The 26,585-nt window shown below is 44.3% G+C and overlaps 2 protein-coding genes across 9 annotated transcripts in view; one reads left to right on the top strand and one right to left on the bottom strand.

Moving 5' to 3' along the window:
* The window catches only part of FHIP1A (FHF complex subunit HOOK interacting protein 1A), a 242,186-nt gene extending 235,110 nt beyond the window's left edge, over positions 1–7,076 (top strand). For all 5 annotated transcript variants that reach the window (XM_015081392.3, XM_015081397.3, XM_053216866.1 and 2 more), the window contains one exon: positions 6,329–7,076. In XM_015081392.3, the coding sequence (XP_014936878.2) occupies positions 6,329–6,582 (254 nt within the window). In that variant the 3' untranslated portion in view covers positions 6,583–7,076. The remainder of the gene's footprint in view (positions 1–6,328) is intronic.
* Positions 7,077–13,703: 6,627 nt separating this feature from the next.
* Positions 13,704–26,585, bottom strand: part of GATB (glutamyl-tRNA amidotransferase subunit B) — an 83,949-nt gene continuing 71,067 nt past the window's right edge. For 3 of the 4 annotated variants that reach the window (XM_027067230.2, XM_027067245.2, XM_027067235.2), the window contains 2 exons: positions 15,986–16,120; positions 13,704–14,499 (listed from right to left, as the gene is read on the bottom strand). In XM_027067230.2, coding sequence (XP_026923031.2) covers positions 14,371–14,499; positions 15,986–16,120 — 264 coding nt within the window. In that variant the 3' untranslated portion in view covers positions 13,704–14,370. The remainder of the gene's footprint in view (positions 14,500–15,985; positions 16,121–26,585) is intronic. The other variant, XM_027067242.2, reaches the window with a different exon arrangement.

Below are 26,585 nucleotides of genomic sequence, written 5' to 3'. Positions count from 1 at the left end.
TTGCTTGGCTAGAATAAATAACTTGGCGTGTGTGGGCCAGAAAGAGGCATTATGTGCACACCCTGAACCATTTTTTGGCCAGTCCTGCCCTGAGGAGGGCATCCGTTCTCTTTATTATGTTTTCAGAGACTCTCAGGCCCCAAATAAATGTGCTTTAGGGCTCTGGAAGGTAAAAACTATTCATTTGGACTGGGAGAAGGGAAGCTTCTGCTCAGCCTCAAGTTTCTGAGAGTAGTGCCTTTTCGTCAGCTCTAGTGGTGCCAGGCGGGGGGAGGGTGGTGGTCAGAGCGGAGCAGGAGAGCCGAGGATGGTCCTGCGGGCCGGCCAGGCCTGGGGAGCACCCCCGCTTTGCCTCGCTTCAGCTCAGGCCAGACGGGTTTGATGGCCACTTGTATTCTGAGCCAAGATTTAGGCCGAGGTGAGTGCAAACTAGTAAATGCCCCATATTACACTGGCTTTTGCTCATCACATGACCCGGACAAGCCAGGCTTCCTTGTGGCCGGTGAACAGTGGAGAGCGTGGGGCTCCCAGTTTCCGGCTAAAGGCGTGCGATCAGAAACAAGATTGAGAGTGAGAGGCAGAAATGTAACTTGGGGCAACTTTTAAACCTGTAAAGGGAGCTGAAAAGATCCCAGAACTCTGATGGCTTGACCTTGTCTCTGTGTAGCTATTTCCTCTTGGTCACTGGGCCTCACTGAGCCTCCTGTTCCTTGACTTTTAAATGAAGAATTTGTTTTCTATCTCAAGTCCTTTTGGTAGAGCTCTGACTGTGAAGAGCCTTCAGGGCACTGCAAGGCAGACTTTGAAAGACAGGTGGGCCTGTGCCACTGGGAGATGAGGGGGCAGGCTCCAAGCTTTGGCCCTAGAGAAGAGTAGTCCAGGCTGGGCCGGGCCATTCACGGAGGGGGAGTAGCCCCCACATCTCTGTGGAAAGGTGGGCTGTGGGCCCGTGTGGCCTCTCCTAGCTCCTGGACTACTGGTCTCTTAGTTGTGTTCCTCCTGAACCCAGAGCACACCTCTGTAGCTCACCCTGTGAGCATTAGCTTTTGTTCAGTAACAAACCACTGCAGCAACTCAGTGGTTTAAGAGAAAGTCATTTATGAGTGCTCACAAGTCTGTGTGGTTGCCAGGTTTTCTGATCTGGGCCAGCCTCGGCTGATTTTGGCTGGACTTGCTTATGTGTGGCTGTCAGCGGGTGGCTGGATGTCTGGCATGGCCTCACTCATATGGGTGGTTTCTGGCTGGGGTGATGGGGATCGTGGGGGTCTGTATTACTCATCATCCAGAGGGTTCGCCCCAGCTCGTCAACATCACAGCTGTAGGTTTGCAAGAACGAGAGCAGGATTGTACAAAATCTTTTGAGGCTCTGTCTCGGGACCCAAACAAGGTCAATTCTGCTACATTCTGTTGGGCAACGCAAGTCATGGGGCCGGCCCAGGTTCAAGAATGGAGCCAAACTTCCACCTCTCCATGGCAAGGGCTAGAAGAATTGTGGGCATGTTTACAATCTGTAGATGGAAGGTGGCATGCCTCTTCTTACATTACACTCCATGCTTGGTCTTCATTTGTAGTTTTCAATTTGTAACGTGCTTTCCGAGGCAATCTTGTTTTCAGATAGCATGGTGCAGTGGGCGAGAAGGATACTACTGGCTTCATTTTCGTATAAGGCAGCCGAAATTAGGTGCCTGGAGTAGTCCACCAGGGTCATGAGGCTCAGGTGCCTGAGCCTGTCTTGCCCAGTGTGTGGAGCCCAGGGCACAGACGCTGACTGGCTTCCTAGGCTTTCCTTGACCCACACACTCCAGGTGAGGGGTGGTGGGGTGGGGAGTGGCGGGGTTCACTCACACCTTGTGCTATGTCCTGGCTTCAGACTGTTTCTTGGCTGTGGATGCCAGGTATGTGCCCAGGGGAACTTGTTCTCACCACATACAGTTGTCAAATGAGCCATAATTGATGCTTTCTAAGGTCTGTAATGTTCAGGGGGCTTTGACTTGTGAGAAGCTTCTCTCGGGGAAGAAGACTTTTCCTTTAACAGAATTGTTCAGGTAAACTTTCCAACTTCTTTCATATTGGCAAAGTGACACTCTCCTCTCAACTTAAAAAGTCTCTAAACTTTCTCACAGAATGAGAAAGGTGTCTGTCCCCTTGCACAAAGCTGACCACCAAAGCATTGAGTGTGATGCGATTGCCTCTAAATGAGTTGAATCCAGGAGCTCGAGCGTCATGGTAATGGGCCAGACACTGGGGTTTTCCATGTTTGTGAGCTGTGTACTTTGTCTAGCACTGTGGACGTGGTGGGTGGGAGGAGCTTGTAACAGATTTCTCACCTGACTTTTAAATCTTGCCAGTATTAGTCTTGAAAACCCTCTGTTGCAGCTTTTCAGACCCAGGGCAGCATTTCAGAAAATCACTCCCGATTCTGACATTTATTTATACTTTTCTTCTTCCCTGCCTTTTTCTTAGGTGCTTGTGCGTGCTTGCTGAGTCCTCTGATGATGGGTGGAACTTGGGTGCCTGCAGCGAGTTCCCCCATCATGCAGGTGCTCTACTCCCTTGGCCTCCTGACGGCCCTGTAAAAAACGAGCCAAAGGGGTGCCTGGGTGGCTCAGCCATTAAGTGTCTGACTTTGGCCCAGGTCATGATCTCACAGTTCGTGGGTCGAGCCCCGTGTTGGGCTCTGTGCTGACAGCTCAGAGCCTGGATCCTTCTTCGGATTCTATGTCTCCCTCTCTTTCTGCCCCTCCCCCATTTGCACTTTCTCTCCCTCTCAAATATAAATTAGAACATTAAAAAAAAATAAAACAAAAAAAACGAGCCTCCTCACTAATGGCTTCAAATAGGGACAGACTTCCTATGCCAGCTGTCACTTTGTCATCCTTGAGACTGTTGATCTCTGGGATCAGCCACTTCCCCTCAAATACTTTCCAAACCACAGAGGTTGTATTTGCTTGTATTTAGTTATCTTCAGAGTCCTTTCACTGATCATGAGTTCTGGGAGGGAGGGAGGTCAGGTGGGTGGTATTTCCATTTTACAGAAAAGGAAACAGAGACGTTATATGATAAGCTAGTTGCCAGGTAGGAACCATAACTTAGTTCTCCTTGCTTTTGAACTGAGAGCTTATATGGAGCTTTGTGACACTCTGAGAGGCCACTCCCATGCTAACAGCACATCCTGCTGGGAGGGTTTCCCTGCAAATCTTAGGTCTCCCTCACTGGGCACGCTCCTGCTGCTGCCTTATTAGTGAAGACAATTTTGATTCTTGGATTCAAGTGGGTAAATGAGCCTTGGTGATGACACTTTTTTAAAGTCATGACACTTTTTGAATTCATGGATGAAGCTAGAATAATGAACCACAAAAACCCTTTTTTGGGAGGAAGGAGGAGTGAATTTGAAAGAGAAAGATGGAGATGAGGAAAATGAACCATCCAGGGAGATCAGTTGTAGGGAAGAGCTGATGTTGGTCAGTTCCTTCCCTCATTCGTTCATTCAGCGAATGTTTATTAGCTTCTGCTATGAATAACGAAGTGGGTTGGGTGTTGTGAAGGACACATCGCCTAGGGGCTCAGCTCTCAGAAAACTCAAGGTCTGATAGAGGAGGAAAAACAAACAATACAAGGTTAAAGGGCCACATTGGCCTTTGCTGGTTAATAAAATGGGGTGGGAGGCTAGAGCAGGGAATGACATCTGGGGCAGGAAACAGGAAGTCTGTGAAGTCAGTGGCAGCTGAATTGCTGATGATATGATGGATCACCCATCAAGAGGTCCCTGTGTACATTATGCCTACTGGCTCATTTTTTTTTTTTTTTACCTCTTGTTTGTTGATTTATTGAGGTATAATTAACATACAATATTTTCAGTGTACAACATTGATTCAACAATTCTATGCATTACTCAGTGCTCATCACGGTAAGTGTAGTCACCACCTGTCACCAAACAACATCATTACAGTGTTATTGACTATATTCCCTCTGCTTTACTTTTCTTCTTATAACTAGAAGTTTATACCTCTTAATCCTCTTCATCTGTTTCACCCGTCTCCCTACCCATCCCTCCTCTGGTGACCATCAGTTTGTTCTCTATATTTAAGAGTCTTTTTTTTTTTGTTTTTCTTTGTTCATTTGTGTTGTTTCTTAAATTTCACATGTAAGTGAAATCATACTGCATTTGTCTTTTTCTGTCTGACTTATTTCACTTAGCAGAATACTCTCCAGGTTCGTCCACGTTTTGCAAAAGGCAAGAGCTCGTTCTTTTTTATGGCTGAGTAATATTCCATTATATATGTACTATATCTTCTTATCCATTCATCCATTGATGGACATTTAGGTTACTTCTGTATCTTGGCTCTTGTAAATAATGATGCAGCAGAGGGCTGCATAGATCTTTCAAATTAGTGTTTTTGTTCTTTTTGGGTAAATACCCAGAAGTAGAATTACTGGATCATACGATAATTCTATTTTTAATTTTATTGAGGAACCTCCATACTGTTTTACACAGTAGCTGCACCACTTTGCATTCCCACGAAACAGTGCAATAGGGTTCCTTTTTCTCCACACCCTCGCCAACACCTGTCATTTCTTGTTTCTGAGTTTAGCCATGCAGACGGTTGCAAAGTGAGGTTTCATTGTGGTCTCATTATTCAGGTCTTTTGCCCATATTTAATTGGATTATTTGTGTTCTGGGGGTTGGGTTTCCTATTGACTCACTTAATCCTTACAACTCTGTGAGCTTTTGACACATGAGGACATTAAAGTACAGAGAGGTGAAGCAACCTCCCTGATGTCACTCAGCCACTAAGTGGCAGAGTGTGTGCTCTTCTTAACCACTGCACTGGGGTCTCTTGAGGCTAGTGAGATCTAGAGGAGCAGAGATATGGGGAAGAGAATTCCATGGATTGTGCAGGTCTTGGCCTGGGATTACTGCCTATGGGTGTCCCATTCCTCACTCGTAGCCAGGCCAGCTTCCTTTGTGAGTTTTGCTGGACCCTTTGAAGAGCTGCGGTGCTGGAGGACTCCCGTGAGGGTCCCAAGGGGTGGTCTCCAAGGCTGGCCATGGACCTCAGTGATCTCAACACTTTTGTCCTCACTTTCTTGTCCGGACATGTTGTGTGTTTCTGCTGAAAGGTGGCAGCAGACAGATCCTCTACAACTTTTCCAGTTCTTCATGGAATGAAGTGTGATAAACTCTAATCTAAAAGATATTTAAAGCAGTAAAGCAGAGGATTTTTTTTTTCACACTAAAGACTATAGTAGTGAGATGTGGAAAGTACTATAAATGTCAAGAATTTTTAGTACTGTAGTTAAGCGACACTCTGAGAAGTGTTGAAAAATGGGACTGAATTCTAAAAAGCAGCCAAAATAATGAAGAACTTGAATATAATGATTTATAAAGAGTAGTGAGCCTATTTGAGTAGGGGCAGACGGATGCATAAATAATTCCTATAAATATATGAAGGCTGGGGATATTTAAGAATTAAATAGTGGGGAAAGTTGAACCATTTTAATTAGTAAAACTGATTTGATGTGGAAATGCAAATCATTTGAATATGTTCACGTTTGGGCTCATCTCATCCTGGACCCGTGTTACTGAAGCTGAGATTGAAACCCCTGAAAACCCTTCTTAGATGGAGGCTTCTAAGCCACTTGCTGCCACTAGATGCCCATGGTGGTGGGAAGTTCCCAATCTGGTCGGTCTTCCTAGCACCCAGCTTCCTCTCCGTTATTTCCAACCTTTAAAAGGCTTCTTCCATTCTGTTCTTCAAAAAAGGCTGGAGATCCCAGCCAGGAGCTGGGGGTCCTCAGGGAGCCCTTGAGGCCGGAGCTACAGAGAGCATGGAGTGGCTTGGTTAGCCCAGCTTGCCTCCTGCAGCTCTGCTTTAATTGGTAAAGGTAGGATGGTTCCCCCAACACCAGGAGAGCAGGTGGAGCCTCTGGACGTCCCCAGATAACACGTGGTGAGTTAAGTCTTCACTTGGTAGGATGCAGTGGCAGGAGACACCTTTTTCATTTTTTCCTTTCACCATGTCCTGGGCATGGAGGGTTGCCACAACTGCTGCACGAAGTTCTTTACACAGGATTTGGGATAAAACTCTCGCCATCACATACCTCGTGCTGGAGGTTATCTGCTGGACAGCAACCGAGCCACGTGTGTGTGTGCACCACAGGGCGGAGAAGGTACATGTTCAAGGGCTGTGTCTTCGGACTTCAGTTCTAGGAACTGAACCCACGACTAGACAGTCCACCAGCCCCCTCCCCTCAAATACACATACTTAAGAGGGTGGACATAAAGGCCTGTGGAGGGTCATCCTGACAGTTTTCTTTCTGCTTTCAGATCCCATTCAGGATGCTTCCAGGACAGGAATTGGCAAGAACCTTTTGGATGGTCCCCCAAGAGTGCTTCAGCCCTTCCTGACAAACAGAGCCAAGGTGGCTGGGGTGCCCCCAAGCCTGCCCCTGCCCGTGAGGAACACCATGCTGGCCGCTGCCCTCTTCCCAGAGTTCCTGAAGGAACTGGCTGCCTTGGCCCAGGAACACTCCATTCTGTGCTACAAGATCCTGGGTGACTTTGAGGACTCCTGTTGTTAGTTTTTTTTTTTTTTTTTTTTTTTTTTTTGATAGAGGTTCTTGTTTTTAAGGTTTTAGCGTCTTGACTGAATGTTAAATGCAAAGCTGCTTACAAAAATTTCTACTTTGATATTTCCTGACAATACTTGATTTGTGGGGAGGGAAATTTTCTGTGTACCTCCTCTTTCTCTAGCCGGGTCTTTCCACCTCCTCTAGAATGTAAGTCTCATAAGCTGGTAACTCCTTGGGCAGGTTTTCTTTTCTTTTTTACTCCTCAATTTTTTGGTATTCTCCCATCCCTTTGAGTCACTTATCTTGCAGCTTAGAGCTTAGATCACACCAAGCAAATACTGGGGTTCCATGATTTCTGGAAGTACCCCGGGTTAGAAGGCTCAGCTCTTCAAATAACACATGAATGAACATCTGTTCCGGTTGCCTTCTGCATTTTGGTTTCCCTTTTCTAAAAGGGAAGAATAAAGACGGGGCCCCGCTTTCCTCTATCACACAAGCATGTATCAGGTATCCCTTTGCATCTTACTTCCAAGATTTGCACCCTGCCCAACATGTGTTACCTTATGTTGCAGGCAAATCCATTGGTTTCAGCTGTTTGCCTGGGAAGTCAGATGTCGTTGTGGATAATTTGGAATGCAGGGAAATTTTCTTGTTGCTTGAGAGCTGTCTTTAATCAGTGTATCACTTCCTAAACACTGGAAACAGTTTTATTTTAGTAAGATTTGCGCAAAATGAAATCTACATAGGCAAACCGTTACATTGGTTTTTAGAAGTTTGATCTGATGGAGAAAGTGGGGTATCATATACTCGGGTATCATTGTTTTGTGTTTTATAAAAGATTTTGTGAAGCTATTTCACAGTGGGTTTTGGGGGGGTAGGGAGGAGTATGGGGCAGGGGAAAGGATAAAGGTGAACTAAATGAAATCTATAAAAACATTGGCAATTATTTTAGATCCTGTTTGCTTTTTCTAGTATGTTGCACTTTGTAGAGAAACAAGCAGTGTACACTTTGGGACCTGGAATGTAAATGCAGACGGGTCACAGGAAGCCCTGCGAAGCCAAGTGCCTGCTGGTGACTCACTACACACAGAAATGCTGCCTTCTGAGTAATGGGGTTCATTAGAAGGCCCCCACACGATGTATTAGTGCCTCTGTGCTGCTTTGCAGCCTGCTCCAGGCATAATTATACTTAGCGCCACCGGTCTCCTTAAACCACCAAAGAGGGAGAAACACACACTATAACTGTCTGCTAAAAAACGAGACCATGAACAGCTGATATTTGTGGACATTCAGTTCCACTCCCCTCTATTTTGAGCAGGGGAGGAGCACATAACAAGGGTGGGCCTCCCTGTTTGGGGGGAAACGGGAAGTCCCAGTTCTTCCCAGTTCTTGTTTTCTTCGTGGGTATCGCTGCTGAGCCCTGGGGGCAGCCACAGGTCTGGCGGTTGTGCCTCAGGAGGACTGGTATGATTTTAATCAGGCCCATAGCAGAGGAGGGCAGTGGAGGAAAGAATCCCATCTGAGACCTTGCAGAGCAGAGGCTGCCCTTCAGTGTTTCACGGTTCTTGAAGCAGCTTTGTATTGAGAGCTAGCCAGCCCATGGAATGTGGGCCCCAGGAGACCTGGCCTGGGCAAGGAGGCTCTCAGCGGCCAGCCTCACAGTGTTTCTAAGTCTAAGCAAGAAACCAAAGATGTTGACCTATTGTATGTTTCTGACTTCACATTTGTCTGTCTTGGAAAATGGTTTGCCCAGCTATGGTACAGCCGCAGGAATGTATGAGGCCCAGCGGACTGGCCTGGCTTCCTGGCACAGCCTTGTATTCACAAACCCCCAGGTCTCCACTGGAAAAGAAGGTGGCTCAAGGTAGATTAAGAAAGAGGAACAGGAAGATGGAATGTAAGCTGTAATTTATTATCCTCTAGCTTCGTTTTGGACAAGTATTTACCTCCCAGTTTGGACTGAACAGGTACAGAAAATGCTGCAGTCATACCTGGAAAGTGTATTCATTGGCTTTTTGGCTTGATTTACACTTCTCTCCATTATCTGGTGATGGTGTTGATTCTTCAGTCCATATTGCTTTATTATAGACCACTGTAGTCCCCTGTGTAGAGGGTGCCCTTTTGGAAAGAGATTGCTTTTGTGCCTCTTAGCATTTTTAAAAATAGGTACTGAACTAGACTTACCTTAAAGAAGGGCAGAGATGATCAGTGTCGGGGGTGGGAGACAGTAAAATTAGCTCCCGTGGTGGGGTGCCGGTAGCAAACTCACATGATAACCCTATTTGGAATTGGAAACTGGTTCATCTTTCTGCATCCATTATAGGCCTCCTCCACAGTATTGTGTTCAGGGGTTTTCAAAATGAAGTCAGAAATCTGACTTGGAAATGCATTCTAGAGAACTGGAAAATCCACACGGTGGAGTGAAACAGCCAGGTAGCTTAGGTAAGGATGGTTGTGGCAATAGTGTGGACATACCAGAGGAAAAACAGCAGAGTCCTGAGGCTATAAATAAGAGAAGAGCAAATATGGTGGGGGGGGAGAGGGGGGGTTGGAGGAATGAACTTCGATCTAGGAAGATATGGAGATACTGTACCGTAGGTGGGTGACAATGGTAATTCCTTGGTGGGAAAAAATCATGGTAAAAATCATAAAGTAGTCAGTGGGGCCTGCAGAAATTCTTTTTTGTAATGTAGGGAAAATTTGTAAAGATATTTGGCGTGCTTTAAAATGTGGTCCGAGAGTGTGGTCCCTGCTCCATACGACAGGCTCCCACTCAGATGCTGTGCTACCTGTTGGCAGGCACAGTGGGCACAAACCCTTTGCTGCAGGCCTGAGACCAGAGTCCCTGTGTCTAGCCTGATGGTCCTGGGCAGTGAAAACAACTTGAGGATTCCTGGAACATCACACATGCCTTTCAATTCCCAGTGCAGGGTCTGAGGTAAAGTTCCAGATGGAGTGAATTATATGATTCAAAGTATATGTGTGCACTGGGATATTTAAAATAGATCTTTAGAAACAGCCAACTAAATTTTAAAAATTATAAACAAATTCCAGGTGAATTTAGGCTAACGTACAGCTTTTGGGGTATAAACAATTTCCCAGCCATGAAAGGGGGGTGCCAGAGTAACCAATTAAAGAGATGTGATTTCCTTTATTAATAGATAACTTCCTTTCCTCAGTATTTAAAGGAATTCTGGAATTTTCCCCTCTTTACCCAGTACTGGCTTGGAAAATACTTTGACGTATTGATGGCTTGGAACTGAGGTCTCTGTCACATGTAGGGAGGATGCATTCAGTTCTTTTTTGGGTCCTCGGGAGTATCTTTTGCTCAGCAAGTGCCTTTCATTTAGGTCATACATAATTGTTGGTTTTCAGTCCATTAAGAAAGACCTCACAGAGCTTTGGAATTATGGGGAGAGCATCCTCTTACAAATAGACTCCAGAAACAGGATACGAGAATATTTGGGTTGCCTGTTCAGTTTGGGTGGCCAGTGGTACTCAGGGTTGAAAATGGTCTCTGAATCGACTGGGATGCCACGGTCATGTGGGTCGACGTCCAGATCTGGTTGGAGGTTCTGCGTCGTGGAAGCACCGCTCATTCGGAATCGGGATCGGGCGTGTCTACGTTCCTGAGGGAAGCGCTGCCCTGGCTGGGGTGGGCCGTGTCACTGGTGTGAGGTTAAGGATGTGCAGCATCAGCTACAGCTCTCATTTAAGGGCAGTACAGTTTAATTGCTCATTACCAGTCCTGTGTTTACGGAAGTGGCTGTCAAGCTTGCCATTTTTATGAAACGCTTTATTGCAGGACAGCTATTACTGCACGTGCTACTTCAAGCCACTGGCCCAGACCAGTGTAATTTGTGGCTTGCTGCGAAGCTCAGCCAGCTCTGCAGTGTTGGCTTTTCCTGGAGGCAGCGGTCCTCTGGGGGCTGAGGCCACACCAGCTTTAAGTCATTGAGAAGATATTCTCAGGCCCCTCTTGCTTCAGCCATCATTCTATAAATCACGCGGCACTAATTCTCCATCAAATCACAGCTTAGAACACTGTCAGACCAGTGTATACTCCACCCTTAAATCACATCATTGAGGAAACACTGTAAGAAAATGGAGTGGACTCTTTTTTTCCTTTTTGAATGACCATCATAAACCTAATGCTTTAGGAAGAGCTCTCGGAAGACTAAGAATTGTTTTCGGGATAATTTTGCCTCAGTAAATCTTCCCCACGCTCAGGCATTTATTAGGCCATTACTTGTTTTGGAGGACAGATTATCCTGGCAGCTCGTTAACTGGATAAACAGGGCTTTCGTGAAAGGTTTTTGGTGACGTTCTATAGGGAAGAAGACAGGGACAGGGTTGGGGGTGGGGGTGGCGTAAGTCTTCAGTTCTTTGGCTCTGCACTTTGGATCTGAAGAAAGATGATTTTGGCTAGGACTGACCCTTCCCATCCCATTGGGTCATTGTGAATTTTGTTCCTGTCTTATGACATGAGAGTAAACCTAACTCATTGTCAGCCACACCAGTTACAAGACTGCCAATAAGCTCTGTCAGTATGCATTCGATATGTATTTCAGGCATCTTTTGGGGAGCTTAGATTTACTATGTCATTTCAGAACCTGACAAGGGTGATGGAAGCTCTCGGGCCAGATTATAAATTTCATGGAGCTGAGGCTGCAGAAGTCTGTGCTTCTGAGTGTGTCTATGGACTTTTTATTGGGACGAGTCTGCAGAAGGCTTGTAACAAGGACCCTTTTTGGCCTGGAGATATTTTAAGGGGGAATTTAGTGTTGATCTTAAATGCTTTTTGCTAAATTATTTGATTAAGGGAGGCAAGGAGAGAGGATTTCAATCACATTCTAGCCATCTTTCAATTTAGGGTCATCTGTGTTCAAATAATCCATGAATACATTTGTCTGAAATCTGCCAGAGAAGCATGGCCGCCATTTCCACGCTGCTTTTGGTAATGGGTAAATAACATGACCTTTGAGATAGACTTAGTGTTTTGCCCCCACAACACTCGGTAGAGTCCTTGAAATGCAGCAAATTCAGTAGAAATGAAAAACACAGTATGAATTGTGGGTTATTCCCATAAGCTGTGTACTGAATCAACTCAAAGCTCCAGGAGGGTGTGTACTTTCAAAAATTTCATAGCCTTCTTGCAGATAAGCAATAATTAGAAAAGAGGGGTGTGTGTGTGTGTGTGTGTGTGTGTATAAGCTCAGCTAAAACATGCTAAACTTGTTATAAATAATGATTAGCTTTTTTTCTGAGGTATGTATACTTTGAGAGACAGGAACAGAAGTTCACCTTGGTGTATATGCCTGGACAGAGTCAAGAAGCTCCTTCCTAGACTCATGTCCAGAATTCAAAGCCTACTTGTTGGCAGCACCAGCCTCTCATTCTAAAAGGCTGTCCACTAATTTGGTTTTATAAACTTCATCAGCATTCGCTAAAGTTACTCTGTGCCAGGTACCATGCTAAGTGTTGAGGCTGAGCTTCCTTTCTGCCAGAACCAGCCAGCCAACCAACCAGCCAACTTCCCTGTCAACCAACAGAACACATGGTTTGGGCATGACCAGGTCCAGTTGGTTCATGCCATCCTGGGGAAGAGCCAGTTTTCCAGCACATTTCCCTCCCAGCCTACAGGTGTGTGGATTCCAATGACAGATGGCAGTGGCTTCACATGACACCAACTCACACATCTTGTGATTTTCGTTGGAACAGCAATGAACCAGACTAAATTCTCACTCATGCAAAGATGTATTTAAAACTGTACTTGAGACCTGTTTATGAGTAGAGCCATACTTTGTGAGTTTCTGTTATGCAAATAGGTCTTTTGAATATATAGTCAGGTTCCGAGTAAGATAATCTGAGCTGTGTTTTGATTTTACTTTTTCTATTAGCAGTTATAACTGTCTAATTCTCGGGATTTCAGAAGTGGGCATTCAAGACCACGGGCAATTGTCAGAGGTAGACAGCACTATAAAGATCAGGTGTCTCCATGGCATTTTTCTCTGGAAATGATCAGTCCATAATACAGTCTACACTGGACATAATTTTGGTGATTTGTCTTCATCTGGCTGCCTCCCCTCCCCCATCACCCATTTTAGCAAGGCCTTGATTTAAAAGGGTCTGGAAAGATCCTCCAGTATCATCTTTTGTAACATTTGATTACCAAGAAGCCAGACCTTTGGTGAAAATGGGAGTTTTTAAGACAAAACTGAACCGTATTATTCCTGAGAAAACCATCCTGCCAGAATCCAGGCTCAGGCTGTCCTGCCCCATTTGTAATTCAGACTTAAAAGTGCAGAGAGAAGTTGGACTCAGCCTCTCTCTCTAGAAAAGAGAATATTCTACTTCTAGGTCCAGTAGGTCGTCAGTGTTGGAACAGAATGCACGCGGAGCAGGCACGTGGTTGCTGCGTGAGGTAACACATTCTCGCACAATTCTGAGCCATTCTGTCACAATTTTTTAAAAACCTTACCTCTTCTTGTCTGGTTTCCTTTCTGTCCCTGCTCTTTTGGCTGGGTAGGGGGGATGCTTAGGGAAGTCCTGAGCAACTGCCAGCACCTGGGGCACCACTCATGGTCACCCTGGCGATGGGGAAGGTCTGCTTCTCTCTGGTTCCCCAGCTGCCACCATTCATGACGGCAATGCTTGGACTCTTCTTGGTACGCTGGAGAAGCCAATGTAAAATCAGAGCCTCCGAAGAGCCTGTTCTCTTATGCCACGGTTTGACACGTTACAAGACAGCATTTGTGAAAGTGGTCTTTGAGCACCATGAGTCAGAGATAACAAAAGCACGCGGCGCACACAGGGGTGCTCCGGTGCGTTACACAGAAGCCGCATTACTGTCACGAGAACAGGGGTGAAGGCGACCCAGCCTTCACGGAGAGGTTGTTAACTGCACCACAATTACTGCTAAAGGTCAAGATTTTGATGTACTAGTTTATAATCTTATTCTTTCCAGGGAAAACAAATCAATTTAATGTTACATTTTTTGTTTTAATCTTTTTTCGGCTTGAGGGTGGGGTGGGCGGGGGTCCTTGTCAGCTGCACAATCTTTGACGTGTAAGTTAATTTTTTATGTGATATTTCAGTATATATTTTATTCATTAAATTTATTTGAAAACTTTTTTTTATTACAAATAATGTTTCATTTACTCTCAGACCTCCCGGCAATCCCTGGGGAGCTGAGCAGGTGGGCAATGTCACTTTTACTCCGTGCATGAGTGCGGGCTAGTGAGACTAATGCCCTCCTTCCCAGCCCTGCAGGGCCTGTCTAGACAAAAGTGTGTTTGGCATGTCTGTCTTGTTGTGGTTTTCATCTCCACTCATCTACTTTCAGGTCTAAAATACTGCATCCAGACCATGGTCCCTCTTGACCACTGCTCATGCCTGGCACCTAGAGCAGTGCCTGGCTTTTGGAACTTACTCAGAAATACTTGTTAAAGAAGTGCGGGATGGGAAGTTTTCTTAGAACAGTGACAGCACTTGAAACTGTGTGTTTCACTTAGTTTAGAATTACTAAGGCCTGGAACATGCTATTCCTTCAGCACCACTGCGGCCATCCTGGAACCACTTCCAGGTCAATGAGGCAAACGGGGCTGTCGCTGCTGGTCTATGCAGGTAGCATCCCAGGGCAGAGTCGGGTCTGGCCCGGGTGGCCTACAGCTCTAGCTGGGGCTAGAGACTGGGAGGCGCCAGCAGGTTGAGCCCCTGGATGTCAGGTTTCACGGGCTCAGGTTCTCAGTCATGGCCGCTCTGCTGTCCCTCAGGCAGAGATGGACCCAGAACATCTCATGACGACAACTGCTTCTCCAGGATCTCCTTTATCACCGTAGGATCTGCTCGGTTGTGAGTTACTTTTCGTACCAACCCAATCAGTTTGTTTATGGCTCTGGGGTTTCCCCTCTTCATGTCCATTACCTTTAAAGATAGATAGTAACTGTTTTAGAGGAGAAAATAATGATATGCATACTTAAAAATGCTAAATTAAGGTTTATGTTTGCTGACACTTAAACTTCATTTCTTTTGTTTTCCTGTTAGGATTAGATATAAAATGAGAAAAGGAAAGGGGGGAGGTGTGAACTTCTGAGGAGGTTTCTAGGCTCCCATCACAGGGATGTCTGCCACTGTGCTCTCTGATTAAAGTGGACAAGGAGAGGGCTGTGTGCATGACGAGGGACTGGCCACAGCAAGGGAGCTGGAGTGCAGGAACGAGGGTGCTCTCCTGGGTGCCACAGGGACACAGAGCTTCTCAGTCTTGGGGTGAGTAATCCTAGATGAACGATCTAGTCTAGTCAGAGTGAGGTCCTTCTCTAATCCTCCCGTGGTCAGCAGGCACGGAGATGCCCGGCTTTCCTTCTCCCCCACTGCCTGCCAAGGACACGTGTTTGTCAGAAGACAAATCCAAAAAATGGCAGCTGTCCCGGAGCACGGGGGTTGGGGAGTGCACTGTGGTGGGCAGGATGGGGACAACAAAAGAAGGAGGTGCCAGCTTCCTATCAAGTAGCCACTGACTGTCAGGGCCACCCGCCCCAAGCTCTGGCTCTGCGGCATCTTGATGGGTAATAACGTCTGTGGGCATCTGTACTCAGTGCCGCAGGACGAGTCCGAAACTGAAAGTGTGTCTTTATCAGTCACTACAGATGAGGCAGGAAGACAGAGATTGCTGGACCCAGCGCAAGCTCATTTTCCTTATCAAGAGCTCTTTTCAGAGCTGTTAGTGTCCCCGGCAAGCCGATGGGTGGGTGGGTATTATTCTGAAAGAGATGCTAGCAATTTTTTACCCACTAAAAAAATCTCTAGACAGTATGATTAGACTTGGGGAGGAAGGGATGGCACTCATTTTCGCTTTTATATTTTGTTCTGTGCTCAGAACACAGAATGACTTGGTTTTCAGCTACGCTCCTGTCAAGGATTTTCTCCATAATTTACAAGTAATTTCCCTTTCTGCCTTTCTTCCCACCTCTTTTAGGCATGGAGCTAAAGTGTTTGCCCATCTTTCTTCCCTTTCTGCAGTCATGCCTGCTGGCTTGTTAGTGAGCGGTAACAGACTCAAAGTGCCCGCCCTGGGAGAGGGTGCCGTGCTGGGAGGTCAAAACTTGGATCCGGTGAGCCCAATAAACACCCCTGTAAACTGAACTGCATGAGATGAAACTCCAGGGGTGGATTTTCCTTCTAGGAAATGTGGTATTTTTCTAATCACCAAATTTCAGCTCTTGACCTTAGCTAAAAACGGATAAAGTGTTTTAGGGAACTGCTGAGCAAGCTGGGCCGGCCCTAATTAGGAAGTGCCTCTGGGCGGTGAAAGGGAGCAGTGGAGAGGCTCCTGGCCGAGTCCTCAGGCTGGCCCTGTCCTGGCCTGACCAGGAGAGTAGACCCTCTCCACCCTGTGGTGACCGTTAATTACCACTTGAGGATGCCCCTCCATCACGGTGTGGCACACCCGTTCCAGTGCCTCTTCATCCTGCATCAGTTCAAGCTTCCTTTCTGAAACAATCTGTGATGGAGTCTTCCCTTTACTCCTCCACAATTCCTCAAACACCTACGGGCCAGAGGAGGGAGAGAGGGACGGAGAAGTGAGGACCTGCTCCACCTGCCACGGCCAGGACAAGCGGAGCTGAGGTAGAGCAGATTCAGTGAATTCCCAGATGTGCGGGCCTGCCCTATGGGAATTCCCTGTCTCTCCTGAAGCACCTGGACAGTCTACCCAGGCTGAGCTGTTCCCACAGAACAGAGCCTGAGACGGGGCCCGTGGGGACAGCGGGCCCTTCCCACTCATGGACTCAAACCACATGGCCGGGAGAGGCTGGGAGGAGCTGGGAGCTGAGGACTCACAGGGCCCCTGCCGCCAGGAGTCAGAGGGCCAGGGCCAGCTCTGCTTCACGCCCACTGCATAAATTAGTTGAGGTGCTATTATTCTGTTGAAGGCAGGGGCAGCACAGGCTGAGGGATGTAACCACTGCACTGAGATGAGGTCCAGAAAGCTCAGCCTGCTGGGAATTATGATTTCCGGGGGGCAACAAAGTGGCCCCATAATAAGTTACAAAAGGGAAAATAACTAAAAACATAAATCATAATCCACAGGGGCCTCTGCCATGCCACGTTTATCCCCTACTGGTGGAGCTAGACCCAAATCTGGCTACGATAATGAATAGTTAATGGTGTATTTTTCTACCTAAAAAAATAAATAACAGCAACAAATCCCCAAGCTTATCAAAGTTGGGGAAGAAAGGAATACATTTTTAAAGAAGGCATCTCCTAGGGTAGTTTTCCTCCTTCCTCTTGTTTTTCTAGTGTCAACTGCAGGGGTGGGGTGTGGGCTCCCCTGTTAGTCTCCTGCGGCACCTCCTTCACCTCTGCCAGCAGTCAGTACTGAGCACTGGATGTTCCTTATGAACATTCGGGCTCAGGACAGGCCAGCCAGGAGCCATTCCTCCCAGAAATACGGAGCTTGTCAATAATTAGCACACAGGGCAAAGCAAATGAAGGGGAAGATGCTTTGTATCTCTGCAGGGCTCAAAGGTTTCCCCAGTCTGGACAGAGACAAACCACAAATATTTACCGTGGCTACAACAGTCCATGCACCTTCCGCTCAGCTATCAGAATACTCACGGTGACTGTGGCTGAGCGGTGTCTTTGGTGGGTCTTCCTAGAAGCCCCCCCGCAGGGCACCCCTCTGGCTACCGCTACACAGGCCTGGCTGCTTAGAGAAAGCCTGTCCCTGCTCTTAGAAAAACACGGACTATATATGCGTCCAACCAACTTTTCAACTATTTTTTCAGCCAGAAAATGGGTGAGGCATTGAGGGAGAAGGGCTCAAAAACAGTAAGAACTTTCCCTGCCTTCAACAAACTTCTTAGTGGAGCATCAGCAGCATAGGGATAACGGAACAATGTGTAAGGCAGAAAAGCAAGTCTGAAGAATTTCTCTCATCTACTTCTTAGATTAGAAATGTCTTAAATTTCTTAAACTGCAAAACATTGTTACTAATTATATGAGTAAATACATGTTGGGGGGATAGGATGAAAATGGCGGAGTAAGAAGATCCTGAATTTGTTTCCTCCCAAGGACACACCAAAACTACAACTACATCCAGAACAATCGTTTCTGAGGACAACCTGAAGACTAGCAGAACAGCTCTTCCACAACTAAAGACCTACAGTGAGGTGGGCAGGAGGGGCAGAGACATGGTCTAGTCAGCACCCACACGCCTGGCGTGGCAGTCCACAAGTAGGAGGGAAATCAATGCAGAGGTCCCCCCTGAGGAGTTTAGGATTCAGGCTCGTCAGGCAATGCTGCCCGGGGACCTGTACTGGGAAGATGAGCCCCCCCAAGTAACGTGTGCCTTTAAAAATCAGCAGGGTTTAGCTCTGGGAGAGCACAAGGGCTACAGGAAATGAGGTTCTGCTCTTAAAAGGTTGGAGTACAAACTCACTCTGACACCCAGCTCAGGAGCAGCCATTTGAAAAGTGCCAGGCTGGGGCACCTAGGTGGCTCAGTAGGTTGAGCGTCCGACTTTGGCTCAGGTCATGATATCGCGGTTCGTGAGTTCAAGCCTGTGAGTTCAGGCTCTGTGCTGACAGCTCAGAGACTGGAGCCTGCTTTGGATTCTGTGTCTCCCTCTTTCTGCCCCTTCCCTGCTTGCATTCTTTCTCTCTCAAAAATAAACAAAGGTTAAAAAAAAAAAAAAGAAAAGAAAAAAAGAAAAGTGCTTGGGCCATATAAGGAGGAGATTTATTTTTTTAATTTTTTTTTTCAACGTTTATTTATTTTTGGGACAGAGAGAGACAGAGCATGAACGGGGGAGGGGCAGAGAGAGAGAGGGAGACACAGAATTGGAAACAGGCTCCAGGCTCTGAGCCATCAGCCCAGAGCCTGACGCGGGGCTCGAACTCACGGACCGCGAGATTGTGACCTGGCTGAAGTTGGACGCTTAACCGACTGCACCACCCAGGCGCCCCAGGAGGAGATTTATTGACTACCCTTAGGGTATGTGCCAGATGTGCATGGATTTGTGGGAACTTTCTCGTGCAATGGAAGCACTAGTGGGCACCATCTCTGATACTCTCCATCTACCCTGCAAGCACTACTCAACCCACCCAGATGTTCCCCTGAGGTGCCCCTCCAAGCAGCTCCTGTGCACCACCCCTGGGGAGTAGTCGGGATCAGCACATACCTTCTACATAAGATCATTCCTCAAGACTGGGCAATGTCGCTGATCTGCTTAGTACATAGAAACAAATACAGAGAGTTGGGCAAAACGAGGAGACCGAGGAATATATTCCAAACAAAAGAACAAGACAAACCTCAAAAAAAGAACTAAACAGAATGGAGGTCAGCAATCTACCTGATAAATAGTTCAAGGTCACAGCCATAAAGATGCTTACCAAACTTGGGAGAAAAATGAATACAGTGAGAACTCCAACAAAGAGAAAATATGAAAAAGAGCCAATGAGAGCTGAATACAATAACTGAAATGAAAAATACAGTAGAAGGAATCGAGAGCAAATATGAATCGGCATCTGGAAGACAGGGTAGTGGAAGTCCCCTGAGATGAGCAGCACAAAGAAAAAAAGAATCTTAAAAGCAGCAAAAGGAAAGCACCTAGTTATGGACAAGGGAAACCCCGTAAGACCATTAGCTGATTTTTCCACAGAAATCTGGTAGGCCAGGAGGGAGTGGCATGATATATTCAAAGTGCTGAAAGGAAAAAACCTACAACCACAAATCTACCTGGCAAGGTTATCATTTGGAATTAAGGAGAGAGAGTTTCTGAGAAACAAAAGCTAAAGGAGTTCATCACCACTAAACCAGCTTTAGAAGAAATGTTACAGGGGCTTTTGGAAACAAAAAAGGAAAGGCCACAACTATAAGAGAACTGTGAAAGGAAAAAATCTCTGATAAAAGCAAACATACAGTAAAGGTAGTATGAAGGTTAGAAGACAAAAGTAAAATCAGCTAATCTATAAAAATTAGTTAAGCAATATACAAAAAGACTGAAAATATGACATCAAAACAATGGAAAGGGGAGGAAAACCATAGTGCTTGTAGAATGTATTTGAACTTAGGTGACCATTAACTTAAAACAGATTGCCATATACGTAGGGTATTATATTATGAACCTCATGGTAACCGTAAACCAAAACCTGTAATAGGCACACACAATAAAAAGAAAAAGAAATTCAAACATAACACTAAAAGTCATCAAACCATAAGGGAAGAGAACAAGAGAAGAAAGGAATAGAAAAGAACTACAAAAACAACCAGCAACTAATAAAATGGCAATAAGTACATACCTACCAATAATTACTTTAAATGTAAATGAATTAAATGTTCCATTCAAAGAACATCAGGTGGCTGAATGAATTAAAAAAACAAAACAAAACAACAACAACCCCCCCCCCCCAAACCCAGGACCCACATTTGCTACCTTACAAGAGACTCATTTCAGACATAAAGACACACAAAGATTGAAAGTGAAGGGATGGAAAAAGACATTCTATGTAAATGGGAATGAAAAGAAAGCTGGGGTACCAATGATCATATCATACAAAATAGATTTGAAAACAAAGACCATAACAAGACAAAGAAGGGCACTACATAATGGTAAAGGGATCAATCCAACAAGATGACAAAACAATTATAGTATCTTTGCACCCGATACAGGAGCACCTGAATATACAAAGCAAATATTAACACAAAGGGAGTAATTAACAGTAATACATCAGGCTCTTGAACAACACAGAGCTTAAGGGTGCTGATCACCTGTGCAGTCAAAAACCACATATAACTCTCGACTCCACAAACCTTAAGTACTAACAGCTTACTGTAAACCAGAAGCCTTACTGAAAACATAAACAGTTGTTAACACATTTTGTATGTTAGATATATTATATACTTTTATATTATAAAGTATTATATTTTGTATGTTAGATATATTTACAATAAACTAGAGGAAAGAAAATGTTATTAAGAAAATCATAAGAGAAATACATTACTGTACTTATCAATACCATAAGTTAATGTGCATTTACAAGTATCATGTCAGTACCTATATTAATACTGTCTTATACAAAACACTGTTATATGTATACAGCAAAAATAAAGACATTGTGAAAAAAATTATATTTACAAAATAAAAACTTTCTAATATATGTTGAAAAAAAACCCGTGTGTAAGTGGACCCGCATAGTTCAAACCTGTGTCATTCAAGGGTCAACTGTACAATAATAGTAAGGAACTGTAACACCTCACTTACAGCAATGGAAAGATCACCCAGACAGAAAATCAATAAGGAAACAGTAGCCTTAAATCACACAATAGACCAGATGGACGCCTACCACCCCAAAATAGCAGAATACATATTTTCTTCAAGTGCACATGGAACACTCTCCAGGACAGATCACATGTGAGGCCACAAAACAAGTCTTGATAAATTTAAGAGGACTGAAATCGTATCAAACATCTTTTCTGACCATGACTGTATTTCAAGGATACTGATTTTAAGGAAAAAAACCTGGAAAACACAGAAACATGGAGGCTAAACAACATGCTACTGAACAGCCAATGGGTCAACAAAGAAATCAAAGATGCAATAATAAAAATACCTTGAGGCAAATGAAAATGGAAACATACATTCCAAAATCTATGGAATACAGCACAAATGTCGTAAGAGGAAGTTTACAGCAATCCAGGCCCACGTCAAGAAACAAGAAAAGTTTCAAACTAACCTTACACCTAAAGGATCTAGAAAAAGAACAAGCAAAGCCCAAGCTTAGTAGAAGCAAGGAAATAATAAAGATCAGAGTGGAAATGAATAGACACCAAAAAACAAAACAAGAAAAATAGAAAAGATAAATGAAACCAAGAGCTATTTCTCTGAAAAGATAAGCCAAATTGGCAAACCTTCAGTCAGACTCATTGAGGAAAAAAGAGGTTCCAAATAAAATAGGAAATGAAAGAGAAGTTATAACTGATACTAGAGAAATACTAAAGATTGTAAGAGACAACTGTGAAAACTTGTATGCCAAAAAAACTGAACAATCTAGAAGAAATGAATAAATTCCTAGAAACATATAATCTTCCAAAACTGAATCAGGAAGATATAGAAAATCTGAACAGACCAATTACCAATAATAAATTGAATCAGTAATAAAAATTTCTCAACAAACGAAAGTCCAGGCCTAGACAGCTTCACAGGCAAATTCTACCAAACATTTTTAAAAAAGTTAACCTATACTTCTCAAACAATTGTTAAAGAAATTGAAGAGGAAGGAACACTTCCAAATTCATTGTACAAGGCTGGCATTACCTTGATAACAAAACCAAGGACACTACCAAAAAAAAATTAAAAAAATAAAATAACATGTCAATATTCATGATCAACAACAGATGCAAAAATCCTCAACAAAATGTTAACAAATTGAATTAAAAAGTATGTGAAAAGGATCATACACCATGATCAAGAGTGATTTATTCCAGGGATGCAAGGATGGTTCAACATACACAGATCAACCAACATGATACACCACATTAACAAAATGAGGATAAAAATCATGTAATAATCTCAGTAGATGCAAAAAAAAAACCTCTGACAAAATTCAACATCCATTTATGACAAAGTGGCTAGAGAGGAAACACACTTTAACATAATAGAGACCATATATGCAAAACGTACAGCTAACGTATTCAACAGTAAAAGCTGAAAGCTTTTCCTCTAACATCAGGAACAAGACAAGGATGGCCACTCTTGCCACTATCTTATTCAACATAGTACTGTAAGTTCTAGCTTAGTCCTAGCAATCAGGGGAGAAAAAGAAAGAAAAGGCATCCAATTGGCAAGGAAGAAGTTAAACTGTCACTATTTATGGATGACATGATACCAAGAAGTCTCTAAAGACTCCACCAAAAAACTATTAGAATAAACAAATTCAGTTGCAGGATACAATATACAGAAATTGGTTGTGCTTTTCTAATAATGAAATACCAGAAAGAGAAGAAAGCAATCCCATTTACAACTGCATCAAAAAAAATAACATACCTAGGGGGAAAAAAAATGTAACCAGAGTGAAAGACCTGTACTCTGAAAACTATGAGACACCGATGAAAGAAACTGAAGATGACACAAATAAATGGAATGATATTCCATCCTCACTGACTGGAAGAATTTATATTGTTAAAATGTCCATACTAACTAATCTATAGATTCAATACAATCCCCATCAAAATGCCAACATTATTTTACACAGAACTAGAACAAACAGTCCTAAAATTTGTACGGAACCACCATAAAAGACCCTAAATAGCAACAATAATCTTGAGAAATAAAAACAAAGTGTGAAGCAGCATGTTCCCTGATTTCAAACTGTACTACAAATCTACAGTAATCAAAACAGTATGATATTGGCAAAAAGGGGGGAAAAAAAAACAGAGGTCAATGGAACAGAGGCCAGAAATAAAACCATACTGATATGTTCAATGAATCTATGACAAAGGAGTCAATGAATATAATGCAATATAATAAATCTACATGCAAAATAATCAAACTACCACTTTCTTACACCATTTACAAAAATTAACTCAAAATGGATTAAAGACGGAGATGTAGACCTGAAACTATAAGACTCTTAAAACAGTAAAATCTTGGACACTGGTCTTAGCAATGTTATTTTGGATTTGTCTCCTCAGGCAAGGGCAATGAAAGCAAAAATAAACGGGACTATCAAACCAAAAACCTTTTTTGTACAGCAAAGGACACCATCAACACAATGAAAAGGTAACTTGCTGAATGGGAGAAGATATTTGCAAGTGATATATCCAGTAAGGGGTTAATATCCAAAATATACAAAGAGCTCATACAACTCAACACCAAAAAACGTCAAATGATCTGATTAAAAAACGGGTAGAAGACCTGAATAGACAGTTTTCCAAAGAAGACATACAGATGACAGACAAACACATGAAAAGATGCTCAACATCAGTAATCTTGAGGGAAATGCAAATCAAAACCACAATGAGGTACCACCTTCTGTCAGAATGGCTAAAAACAAAACACAAGAAGCAATAAATGTTGGTGAGGAGAAAAGGAATCCTCATACACTGTTGGTAGGAATGTAGACTGATGGAGCCACTCTGGAAAACAGTGTGGCAGCTCCTCAAAAAATTAAAAATAGAACCACCGTATGATCCAGTAATCCCACTTCTGGATATTTATCCAAACAAAATGAAAAAAACAATTTGAGAAGATATATACATCTGTATGTTCACTGCAGCATTATTTATAATAGCCAGGATATGGAAGCAACCTAAGTGTGTATCAGAAGATGAATGGATAAAGAAGATGTGGTATATATATACAAACGAATATTACTCAGCCATAAGAAAGAAAATCGTACCACTTGTGACAACATAGATGGACCTACAGGGTACTATGCTAAGGGAAATAAGTCAGAAATAAAAACATCATATGAGTTCATTTGTATGTGGAATCTAAAAAACACAAGACAAATGGACTCAGGGATACAGAGAACAAAATGGTGGTTGTGGGAAATATGTGAAGCGGACTAAGAGGTATAAACTTACAGTTACAAAACAAGTCACAGGGATGTCAAAGTACAGCATAGTGACTATAGTCAATAATAAACTTTGGTAACATGGTAATCAGAGTTATAGTGATCATTTTATAATGTACATAAATGTTAAGTCACTAAGTTGTACACCTGAAATTAATGTAAGATTATGTGTCAACTATACTTCTATTAAAAACATGTTCACTATAGAAAATAAGGAAATATAAAAACGATAAAAAGAAATCACCTGTATTTCCCATTCCCTCAAGATAATAAATGTTAGTATTTTGGGGTTTTTCCTTCCCCTATTTTTCTTTGGGAACACAGTTGCAATCACAACATATATACAGTCTGTGATCTGCTTTTGTTTTACTTGCTACAGAACTACTTTTCATATTAATAAAAAAATTAAATCCATTAAGTATATTTATAATATGATTAAATTAGCCCTCTGGTAAGTATTTAGACTTTGACCAGTGTTTATTTTGTTCATCTGCACAGTCTCCTAAAACAGTGCCTAAAAAATGTCCAACATTCAGCAGGAGAATGTGGAAATCTCAAGAGGGATCTAGATAGATCCCTGGCTCAAAAGTGCAATCACCTGTGAGGACTCAGGAATCTATGCAACACCTCTTTACAGGCAGATGAGGTGGAAAGCTCAGCAGACGTGGGCGGTCCCTGGGGCCTGGGAATCGTAAGCTGGCACACCTGGCTGACCCAGGAGGCCGCTCCTGGGCCTGCATCATTTTTCTTGGCCCGCAACAGCCACTGTGGCTGACAGCACACAGCGGACCCGAGCAGGCTGACCAGGGGCTCAGCCTTTGCCTGGCACCTAATACAGTGGGACCCGACAGGCTCGAACGCTGGTTGGATGAGCCTGAGCCAAAAACACCAGAACAGAGGCGATGTGAGGCAGCTCGGGAACCGCTGCCAAACCACACCATTCAAGAGGAAACGCAAGACAGTGCTGGGATGGATACTTTTAAATGCAGGGGCTGGCTGCTCCCCGAGAAAGTAGAGCGAGGTAGGGCGGGGATACAGAGTGATGCCGGAGAAACATTTCAGCGGCCTCCAGGAACAAATGGGAGCCCTGTGTCTGGGGTGTTCTCTACTCCCAGAGTGAAAACATACCAGCTTATTAACTTCCTCAATTGGTCGAGTGGCCACCGCAGCCCAGCCCCAGCCCCCTGGGCCGATGCAGTAGACTCCAGCTGTCTAATCCTCTGCTCGTTCCTGTTTGAGACACAGTCTGTGCTCTCCTGGCCGAAGCCCAGCAGGGTGAGAATCACTGAAGGGGCCTTCCACCTCCGGGCCAGACTCGACAGGGCTCCCCAGCCCTCTTGCTGCAAACATAATGGCTTCTGTACTTGCCAGCCTCGTGCTGCAGCATAAATCCTCAGCTTTTGTCTGTGTTTAATCACCACCCTGGGAAGTGCTATCGAAGTGCAACTGTTTCTGGCCAGGAGTGCAGCTCCCAGGCCCTGCCGCTGCCCACCCAAGATCAAAGTCCCTAACACAGGATTCTTAGGGTAATGCTGGCCGTCTGTGTTAAATGGCCACTGAAAGCATGGGGTCACGCAAGCTGGGAACCCCCAATCACACACTGACCACGGAGCCGGCTCCAACACATAGGGCAGCCTTAAGCTCCCTGGGGACTGAATTCACACACCCTTTCAACTACTACCCAATTGTGTCTCACTAAAGCTATTTTTAAAGTATCTAGAAGGAAGGATGGAAGGAAAGCAGATGGGCCTCTCACCTGTCCAGGGGTTTCCAGGGTCAGAGTGTGGAGGAAAGGCCTGTTGAAGGGAGAAGGTAGGGAGGGGGCCGGGACAGGAACAGAAAGGGGTGTCCCCTCTGCTCAAAGGCAAGAACTGTGAAAGGTCATTCTTCTAGAAAGGCACAAACATCAGCCCAAGCCCTGAAAAGAAGTAGGGCACAGTAAAATGCACATAGAACTGAAGCACTCACTAAAAGGGAGAAAAAGACATCACATCATTTGTAACAGTTTTACTGCATTACATATAACATTTTCTGCATTAAAAGGGGTTGGTGATTTCTCTTTAAAGCAGATCCCAAAGTAGACAAGAGGAGACGGGTTAAGTGGCACACCTAACATGTTAAAATTCAATTTCCATTGCTATGGAATCATAACCTGGCTTGGTTCCACTAGAAATGCTAACCGGACAATCCCCAAGAGACAGTGGATAAGCCACATCTATTTCCAGTGTGCACAAAGGAGGCATGCACACAGTCCACACCATTTCCCCTGGGGCTGTGGCTGGCTGTGGACAACACCCAGGGTCTCTGACTCACAAGAGGCTCAGGATCCCGGGGTGCAGGTCTGCAGGTGAACCGTGACTCTGACGGCCCTCTCCTTGGTGAGGGAGACAGGGGCCGCTACCCACAACTTCAACAGCTAGAACTAGATCCTGTGAC

Source organism: Acinonyx jubatus, chromosome B1, assembly GCF_027475565.1.
Source record: "Acinonyx jubatus isolate Ajub_Pintada_27869175 chromosome B1, VMU_Ajub_asm_v1.0, whole genome shotgun sequence".
Classification (NCBI taxonomy): Eukaryota; Metazoa; Chordata; class Mammalia; order Carnivora; family Felidae; genus Acinonyx; species Acinonyx jubatus.
The sequence above is the reverse complement of the archived record's forward strand: the minus strand, read 5'-3'. Positions and strand labels throughout refer to the sequence as shown.